This window comes from Castanea sativa, chromosome 11 (assembly GCF_040712315.1).
Source record: "Castanea sativa cultivar Marrone di Chiusa Pesio chromosome 11, ASM4071231v1".
Taxonomy (NCBI): domain Eukaryota; kingdom Viridiplantae; phylum Streptophyta; class Magnoliopsida; order Fagales; family Fagaceae; genus Castanea; species Castanea sativa.
Window position 1 is genome coordinate 27,675,871 of NC_134023.1, and position 9,399 is coordinate 27,685,269.

The following is a 9,399-nucleotide window of genomic DNA, read 5'->3' on the forward strand; positions in this document are numbered from 1 at the left end:
AAGACCAAAATCAACTACATATACATAAAAACCAATAAAAATTGAAGGTAAATTCCGTTAACTCACCTTGAGATTTTAGCCAATTAAAATTGAAGGTAAATTCCGTTAACTTACCTTGAGATTTTAGTTATTGTCTATCAAATGCGAGATATTTCAAAACTAACCAATTTGGTTCCTAAACACTATTAGGCATGTTAGTTGTTTTTCTCTTCACTCTTAGAGACTCATATTTTAACAAAATTTAGCGAAAAGACTCGCGTAAGAACCCTTTACTGTCAAAATGCATTCAAGCATTTGCTTATGTTAATAGAGAATTTATTCTTCCATCAAATAATCATTTTATTATTAGAAGATTAACCAATTAACAGGTTTTTTTAAGCTAACCTTATGTATTGTATTAGCACTTGAATGCTTTCAATTGCAATAGTTTGTACTTAGATTTTGTAAAATTTAGGCTAGGCTTTCTTCTATAACAAGTTGTAGAAGGAAATTCTATAGGTATTGGTTCGTTAGAAAAATGCCAAGGCATGCCAAGAATATCTAAACACACGTTTGATAAACTATAATAGATCCCGTACTAGAATATTTGTTGCGGGACTCAAGGTCTCATGAATGTCGGCAAGCCTTTTCTTCTTGAAAAGGTTTGCCTACATTAATGGTCCCCCGGTGTGCTTATTCATCATTTTCATAATCCCTCTAAAGTCTAAACTACAATCGTCATCATCATGTCATTCCTTAATCAAAGTACCTCACTCCAACCCCAAAGAGGGGCAAGAACCCTAATTAATTCCTATCCCAAATTAGGCTAGCTAGTGTGCAAGTCTTTGCTAGGGCGTTATAACCTACCTTGGCGTTGTCATCCATTCAAACAAAATTGTGGAGCCGAGTTTTTTACATTAGATGCCACCATCGTACCTAACTCTTGTCACTATAGGTCAACAAGATCGAAAGGAAAACAAATACGCATCAAGATAACAGAGGCTTTGTACCTTGCAACTCTCTCTCTCTCTCTCAATAAAAATGACTTTGATTTTTTTAATGGCTTTTTCTAGTGTAGGTAAGCTTTTTTTATATTTTTTTTAATTCAAGATAGAAATTATATCTTAACCTAATTTAAATGTATATATGTTTAAAAAAATTTCGTAGAAACTTGAACCATGACCCTTGCCTCTCTCACCCTATAAAAATTTGTATTTGTAGAGTAACCATCTAGCTAATTGATGCACAGTAGTCAACTATATATTGTAATTTAATTTTTTTTAATAAAATTTAAATTAGAATTCCTTATAAAACCTCATATTTTCATGCAGTAATAAAATTTTACTATAGAATAGATAATTTCATTTCCAAACATGTTTATAACAAATGCTTATTAAAAATTATCATTATTATCAAATTTTATATTTAAGAAAAAATAAAACAAAGAGAATATTCTATTTTCTAGAAATGAACGGATTACTAACTATCTAGTCAAAAGAAATATTATAGTTTAACTTTAACATTTCAATCCAAAATGATGAAATAGGGCGTCAGCTGAGCATTCACAGTTTTTTTTTTTCTTTTTTCTTTTTTCAAGGGATAAAAATTATAATTTCCAAATACGAAAGAAACGCATGTGCTTTTGTATAGGTCACCTAGAATGACACGTGTTAGCATTGCATGCAATAAATTTAATGGAGAAAAAAAAACCAAATGAAAGGATTGGCAAAACCCTTCTATACAGCGGAACACAAAAAGCAAATTAGAGGATTTGTATTCCGTTACTAAAAAAGGTAAGAAAAATGCTGCTAGTTGTACATATTTCAAATAGCAACTGTCTTTTATTTGACAGAGTTGAAAGAATTCCAAGCAGAAGGCAACAAAAAATAGGACTGTACAAAAACTAGTGCATCTGCTCTGCTCGTAAAAGTTACACATCAAGTTCAATGGCTGATTGATACATATCATATCAACTCTTGTAATAGTTTATCATCGACATATGCAAGTACGAAGTGACTCTTCATCCAACTCTTTGATTGGGCAGGCCAAGTCGCATGAGTACCATGCGAGCTATAATTGTTTCAAATATCCACCAGGAAGAGTGATCCCTTTTCTCTTTTTCTTTTTATGCTGAATTGAGTGATCCTTTTTTTCCATCCAACAACATTGGTCTGGTTAATTTTAGTGGTGGGGGACCATGTAAAATATGCATCTGATTAACCTGTTTACGTCAGAAAAGCATCGCTGTTACACTTATGGCATCAGGGAATTAACTAAAAAACAACAGTCTAAGAATAATGCCATTATAAGAAATTTGACCCTCTTATTTAATATACATTGAGGGTTGGTACTATATATATGGACCTCAAACCCCTGTAATTGGGGTTGTGGAAACCTTGTGAGTTGTGGCAATTCACTATTCAACCCTATGGACATTAAGGTAAGGTAGCTAATAAACCCTAGACATCTTCACTGGAAACACTAGTAGGTAGTAGGTACCAGCTGTAATGAGTTGTTGAGCTTACAGGGTTCTTAGAAACTCTTCTTTTTTTATATTATCCAAATCATATAAATTCTCTCATTTTGGAAAGCTGTCAGTTAAATCACCAAGAATAGTCTACATTTGTCCTCAACAGAAACTCTTTCTTCCATTAAGCTACATTTGACATTCATTTCCTCATATCAATGTCAAAAATGATTTAAGAAAAAGACAGAATTGGCTTACCATCATTCATGCCAGTTGCAGTATCATTAATTGTAGCTCCTCCATTTAAGCGTCCACTGCTAGTCCCAGGCGGTCCCCTTGTTTGACTCTGTTGAATTGTTGGGGAACCAAATCTCAACATATGCAAGGGCTGCACTACAAACAATATGATAATAATGAGAGCACATAGGAGCCAAATGGTTTTCACATGTATGGAGAAACGAAAACAACAAAATTCATAATAGGTAAGAACAATGAACCTGAGACACGGTTTGCATATGATGGAATCCCATGTAACGTGCATATTTCTCAGAAAAAGAAGGATTATGCATCTGATTTTGATAATTAACATTATTAAAAACTGGAGTTTGGCACATTAGAGCATGGTTTGTCGGTGGAACCATGGACATGGATTGATCAACTGGCGGGACCCTTCGTAAATGCATTGGATTGTGAATAGAAGGCATAGGAGGAGGACCAATTCCCATACCCATTAGAGAGATATAGCGCTGGACGCCTGGAAACATCATTGGAGCCATCCCACTTCCCATCCACATTAACTAAAACATGAAGTCAGTGGCTTGAGTAAAGAACAGTTTTGCTTTTATGAGTTTTTTTAGATATAATACCTGAAGTTGTAACTGAAGTGACTTCAAGTATTCAATTGCCTCATCTAGCATTGATGCTTTATCAGTCTGCAATATACGGACAAATTTGGTTATAAAAACAATTTAATTAGGATTTCTTTTTCTTTTTTTTTAGAAATAATTATAACATGCTGCTAACCCAGCTGCTCAAACCCTTTCTCCCTAGACCCCCAAGCACTTTGTACATGGAGAGGTGCCAATTCAGCTACAAGGTCTTTGGCTAATTGGGATTTCTTGAAAATCATAAGAAACTTTAGTAAATTATATAAATTTTCGGACATGAATTTTTTTTTTTTTTATACTTTATTGTGGAACCAAAGACAGAATTAAAGCTTTATGCTAAGAGTCAATGAATGGCTGAAAGAATCTTTGTTGCCATTTTGCTTTGTTTAGAGTAAAATTTTCTCAAAGATACAGGGTCATGATGACAGTACAACCCTTTTTTTTTATAATTCAATAGTTGGGAGTGAGGAGAGTTGAACCTTAAATGTCTCCATGGGAAACAACCGGTGGTACTAATCGGTGGTACCAGTTGAGATACAAGGCTCTTGGAAACATTTAGTACAGCCTCGAGTGAAGATATTTCTTCATTTTCATTATCAGAACAGAGGATTTTTCCTTCTCTTCTTCCAAATTTACACTTCAAGAATCAGCCTCTTCAACCCCCCCTTCCCCCCCACCACACAAAAAAAAAAAAAGGCAGGGTAAGATTACTTATCAATCACCTTGCCTAAACCTCGCGAAAAAGCAGGACCTTGGAACACTGGGCGACCTTTTTGTTCTTAATTAACCTTTTTGTTCTCAATTAACGCTATCTCTAACTTCCAATGCACCAACAGTCTCAAAATCTATTTCTTTTTAATATCCTGCCACTTATCCATCACAACATTCTCAACATAGCACTCATCTTAAAAAGTTTATTTGACCATGGTAACATTTATGAGAAAGTAAGGGGAAATAGTCATTAACTATTTTGCCAAAAAGGAAAAGAAAGCAGAGCATAGATTGAGGAATCTCTATCAAGGAAATTCAACAGTTGTTCACATTTAGTGGCAGGCAACCATAATGTATTTCCCTAGAGACAATAACAAATGAACAAAAGACAGCAAGAAAAGCAGACCTTGTTACAGTGTGGTATGAGCTCTTGCAATGCCTTCATTTTCTCATTGATCCGATCTCTCCGTCTCTGTATCAGTGGATGAGTAGAGTAATAGTTACAACGTACAAACTCCAATAATTTCACAAGCTAGGAAATCCCAAAGTCTTACCCTTTCTGAAAGGTTATGAACTTCAGCAGAGCGGCTCCTGCGGGAGGATGTTGATCGTTGCGCTGGCTTGTTTCCAGCCACTGATTCAAGTTCCGCGGCCTAAAATATATTCAGACTTATGCTCAGAAAAAAATTAAAATTAAATGATGTCGAAAGCAAGAGAGAGAATTGTCACCTCACTTTGGCACTCTGATTCCTCAGAATCCCTGACCTTTCTCTTCATGCTATTGACACCAGTAGATTGTGTGCATCTTCTTCCAAAACTACCACCTGAGCCACCAGACGAAGAAGCAACAGTAGGCTCGAGTGTGTCCATTTTTCGTCTCTCACTCTGAGGCGTTATCTTGTGAACATCTTGTTTTACAGGTCCAGCAAATAAAGCAGAAGTCCCAACACCATTGCTAAAATCAGGGTCATTTGGTACTTGATTGCTGCCACAGTGGCTGGATCCAATCGTCATTACTGAACACTCTCTAACCTCTCCTTGCATCAATTGACCTGATCCTTCCCCTCCGTATTGCCCATTTGAAGATCCTCTAAAATTCAAGACTTTTCCTGAACCTCCTGAATCATGATTTTCCTGGGCTGCTGATTCAGGAAAAGGAAATCTAGGAGGATGATGCACCAAGTTGCCGGGGAATTCAGGTACAACAGAATTACTAACACTAATACTAGTTGGTTGATGTGAGTTTGCAATGACATGAGTAGCATCAACATCAGTATCAGAAGCACCAAACTTATTAAGAAGCTTGTCTTGTTCAATTTCTTTAGGATCAGATGGTGGCAATTCAGAAAAAAGGTTGTAACAGAACTCTTTTTCGAAGGGATCAACTTCAAGAGGATATTGTACCCATGACACAGTCTCATCATCATCATCATCATCATCATTTTGAATTAAATTGCTTGAATTCCCATATGAGCCACTGCCTCCTAACTTTGGTTTCTGAACTACTTGTCTTGAATCATTATGATTGAAACTTGGTTTTCGCGTTTGACTGTGCAAAACTACCTGACCATTTCTCCATAACAGCTCTACTATGTCATTGTCTTGCCTGTGAATTTGTATCACAAGATTAGAGATTGCAAAGAGCAACTTATATCAATAATAATTTTGAGAGAGACAGAGTACAGAGTACAGACCCCAAGGATTTCTTTTGTTTGGTCACAGGAAGATCACTCTCAAAACTCCAACCAGCTGGAAGCCAATTATTATTCATGTTACAGTTACACTGACCAAACCCAACTTTAGAGTGAAACAGGAAATTAAGATGAGAGCTTCAGTTTCACGCTTCAGACTCTTTGTCTCTGTATCAAAAACCGAGTTTTTCATTGCATCACTTTTAGGAAACCACTTAACAAACCCACTTAACAACAAAAGGTAATTAATTATTTTATTAATCAGCCAAGGTATTAATTAATTTTTTATTATTCAAAGCTATTTATTAATAGCAAACAACAACAACAATAATAATAATTGAAAATTCTCCCTAATAGGAGAAACAAAGTAATAGAACCACGATTTAGCTATAACATAATAAAATATTTTAGTATTTCATAAAACAACTAAACAGCCGTAATCTTTAGACTTTCGTTTTTTTTGTTACTAAATATTGGAAGAAGAGGAAAGCATGTTTTAAATAAAGCATAAAACTCAACAAAGACCATAATCACTAAAACAAGAAAGAAAGAAAATTGGAACCTTAGCGCATGATTGATAACCAGTCACAAAACATTAAAAAAAAATTGAGAAAAGAAAAGGTAAACTGAAGCAGAAAATAGAAAGAAAAGAAAACAGGTTACCTTTACAGCAAAAGAAAAAGTGCAAATAAAACAACACCCAGAAGAAGTAGTGAAGCAGAAAACTAATACAGAAGGAAAGAATTGAAACCCAATTATTTCTTAAACAAGAAAGCCTCACCTTTCCAGACTCTCTCAGTCTCTCTCTAGTGATAATGAGAGAAACAGAGAATGGAGCAGAGAGAGAGAGAGAGAGAGAGGAGAAAGACTTTTAATCAGCACAACCAGTTACAATGACAGGGATCCCGTCATGCTCACACACAAACATACAAAAGGTCAGACTGACAGACAGACAGACACAGAGCATGGATTCGGTAGTGTCACAGTGATCTTTGGTTTGAGTACTGTGCTGCATACGGGACTGTCCACGTGGCACTTGATCAATGGATTTGGATGTGCCCTATCTGGACGGATTGGATTAGTTAATTCTCGACTTTTTTCTTTTTTTCTTTTTTCCCGATTAGGGGGAAAATCAAAATCTACAACTTGAAGAGCAGGGAAGGGGCCATCTGAAAATGAATAAGGGTGATGCCACGTGTACAGTGGCGGGGATGTTTTATCGGGGATTTGGGGAATTCTGGCATTTTACCTCTATTTTTAAAAATATTTGACAATATGCCATTGTTTCTAAACTATTTAAGTTTTTACCCCTGTTTCGAAACTCGATTTTATTAAAATCGAGTTTCAAAAAAAAAACTCAATTGGTAGAAAATCGATTATGGGGCAATAAAACTTAAAAAAAAAATACATCAAACTCGAACTCCATAAACTCGAGTTTCATACCTATAGCGGCGTTCAGTAACACCTATAGCGGCGTTTTCAATAGAACTCAAGTTTATGGAACTCGAATTCTATGCAATCTTTTTTAAGTTTGATCAGCCCAAAACCTATAGCGGCGTTTGGTAACACCTATAGGGACGTTTTCAATGGAACTCAAGTTCCACGAACTCGAGTTCTGTGCAATATTTTTTTTAAGTTTGATCAACCCAAAACCTATAGCGGCGTTCGGTAACATCTATAGCGGCGTTTTTAATGGAACTCGAGTTCCATGAACTCAAGTTCCATGCAATTTTTTTTTTTATAAGTTTGATCGGACATAACTCGATTTTAAACCAATCGAGTTCTTCATTGAAACTCAATTTTGAGGAAATCAAGTTTTAAAACAGGGGCATGGATCTAAATAGGTTAGAAATAGGGGCAAATTGCCAAATATTTTTAAAAATATGGGTAAAATGCTAGAATTCCCCAGGGATTTGAGGGACAAGATCGTCAGGGGCAATTTTTTTATTTTTTTTACCACTCATATACAAATCAAAAGATTGCCAATTGGGGGTGTGAATAATTTAGGACCCATTTTCATTTTGGTAATTATTTTTTAGTCAACAAAAAATTATGTCTATTTTGGTTTTTGTCGTCAACTCAATTACAAAAAATTTATATGTAGTAAATAGTGTGCATAGGTGACATGTTAGATGCTGACATGGCTAATAAAATAATAATAATAATAAATTTTATTTGATTTATAAAAAATACCGCGTCAGCATTTAAATAAATAAATAATTAATTAAAAATAAAATTATGAATTTCTAGTTTTTTAAAATTTAATTAAATTAATTTTTTTAATCTTAAATCAAAAAAAATTTTCGAATTTTAACTTTAAAAATATGTATAATTTAAATGATTTTTTTTAATTTTATCATTAGACCATTTTATGTAGGCATAAATGCACTTTTAGTCCCTACATTTTGAATTTTTTCCATTTTAGTCCCTACATTTTAATTTTACTACTTTTAGACCCTAAATCAATTAACGCGTGTTATTTTCGTCCTTTCCGTCAGTCAACCGACGAAAATATCTGAGGTGGCTGACGAAGGAATTAAAATATTATAAAAAATGCCACATCAACATCTAATTTTCTTAAAATAATTTATCAATTTTAACTAAATAAAAAAGAAAAAACAGAATTAAAAACAATAAAATACATAAATTTAGATCTAATTGATTTTGATCAAGAACACACAAGAACATGATCACAAATTTAAACAACACAAGAACATAGGAGCACAAACCCAGAACCAAACACAAACTCAAATTTAAAAACACAAAGAACACAATAACAAACATAAACTATTTACTCTCAGACTCACAACCATGTGCACTTTATATAAACGCGGCAAGCTCTTCATCCTAACACTCATCGGCGACGATCACAAGCACTGTCTCATGATTGTTATTGTGTTCTTTGTGTTTTTAAATTTGAGTTTGTGTTTGATTTTGGGTTTGTGCTCTTATGTTCTTTTGTTGATGTTTAAATATGTGATCATGTTCTTGTGTGTTCTTGTTCAAAATGAACTAGATCTAAATTTATGTATTTTATTGTTTTTGATTCTGTTTTTTCTTTTTTTATTTAGTTAAAATTGATAAATTATTTTTAAAAAAAACTTAGATGCTGATGTGGCATTTTTTATAATATTTTAATTCCTCCATCAGCCACCGAAGATATTTCTGTCGGTTAACTGACGGAAAGAACAAAAATAACACATGTTAATTGGTTTAGGGACTAAAAGTAGTAAAATTAAAATGTAGGGACCAAAATGGAAAAAAAAAAAAACAAAATGTAGGGACTAAAAGTGCATTTATGTCTTTTATGTATTAACCACGATCTGGGTTGAGAGTGAATGGTTTGGGTTTAGAGTGAGAGAGAGATCGTGTTAAATGTAAACAAAAAATAAAGTAAATTTTAAAAACAAAAATATAATCTAATTAAGTAACCTTTTTCAAAAAAAAAATCTTTTCCTATTTTTTTCATCTAATTCGCCCCTCTAACAACTCTTCTTCTTCTTTTTTGGTTCATCCAACCACATGCTCTCTCTCTCTCTCTCTCTCTCTCTCTCTCTCTCCATAAACAATCTCTTCAAGTTGTGTAAAACCACTAGAAAGTCACAATTCATCAAGGAGCACCTTCATTAATGGGTTTTGGTTTTTAGGGTTTGATTTTTGATGG

At 34.0% G+C, this 9,399-nt stretch overlaps 1 protein-coding gene across 2 annotated transcripts; it reads right to left on the minus strand.

Moving 5' to 3' along the window:
- Window positions 1-1,733: 1,733 nt before the first annotated feature.
- Window positions 1,734-6,661, minus strand: LOC142614477 (transcription factor PIF4-like). 2 transcript variants are annotated; one of them, XR_012840457.1, is made up of 9 exons: window positions 6,517-6,661; window positions 5,739-5,903; window positions 4,774-5,650; window positions 4,599-4,697; window positions 4,451-4,516; window positions 3,313-3,378; window positions 2,944-3,243; window positions 2,705-2,839; window positions 1,734-2,200 (listed from the first exon to the last, which is right to left on the minus strand). XR_012840457.1 is itself a non-coding variant. In XM_075786992.1 (9 exons), the coding sequence occupies exons 2-9, from the start codon at window positions 5,813-5,815 to the stop codon at window positions 2,196-2,198; spliced, it is 1,620 nt and encodes a 539-aa protein (XP_075643107.1). In that variant the 5' UTR covers window positions 5,816-5,903; window positions 6,517-6,661; the 3' UTR covers window positions 1,734-2,195. The 2 variants fall into 2 exon arrangements, 1 of the variants encoding a protein (XP_075643107.1); XM_075786992.1 differs by having other exon boundaries at window positions 2,705-2,834.
- Window positions 6,662-9,399: the final 2,738 nt, after the last annotated feature.

Excerpts from the sequence above, each read along its gene's own strand:
- LOC142614477 (XM_075786992.1), bottom strand. The coding sequence starts at position 5,815 with ATGAATAATAATTGGCTTCCAGCTGGTTGGAGTTTTGAGAGTGATCTT. Across the intron at positions 5,651-5,738 it reads AAACAAAAGAAATCCTTGGG|GCAAGACAATGACATAGTAG; the intron begins GTCTGTACTCTG and ends ACAAATTCACAG. Across the intron at positions 4,517-4,598 it reads TTCATAACCTTTCAGAAAGG|AGACGGAGAGATCGGATCAA; the intron begins GTAAGACTTTGG and ends CCACTGATACAG.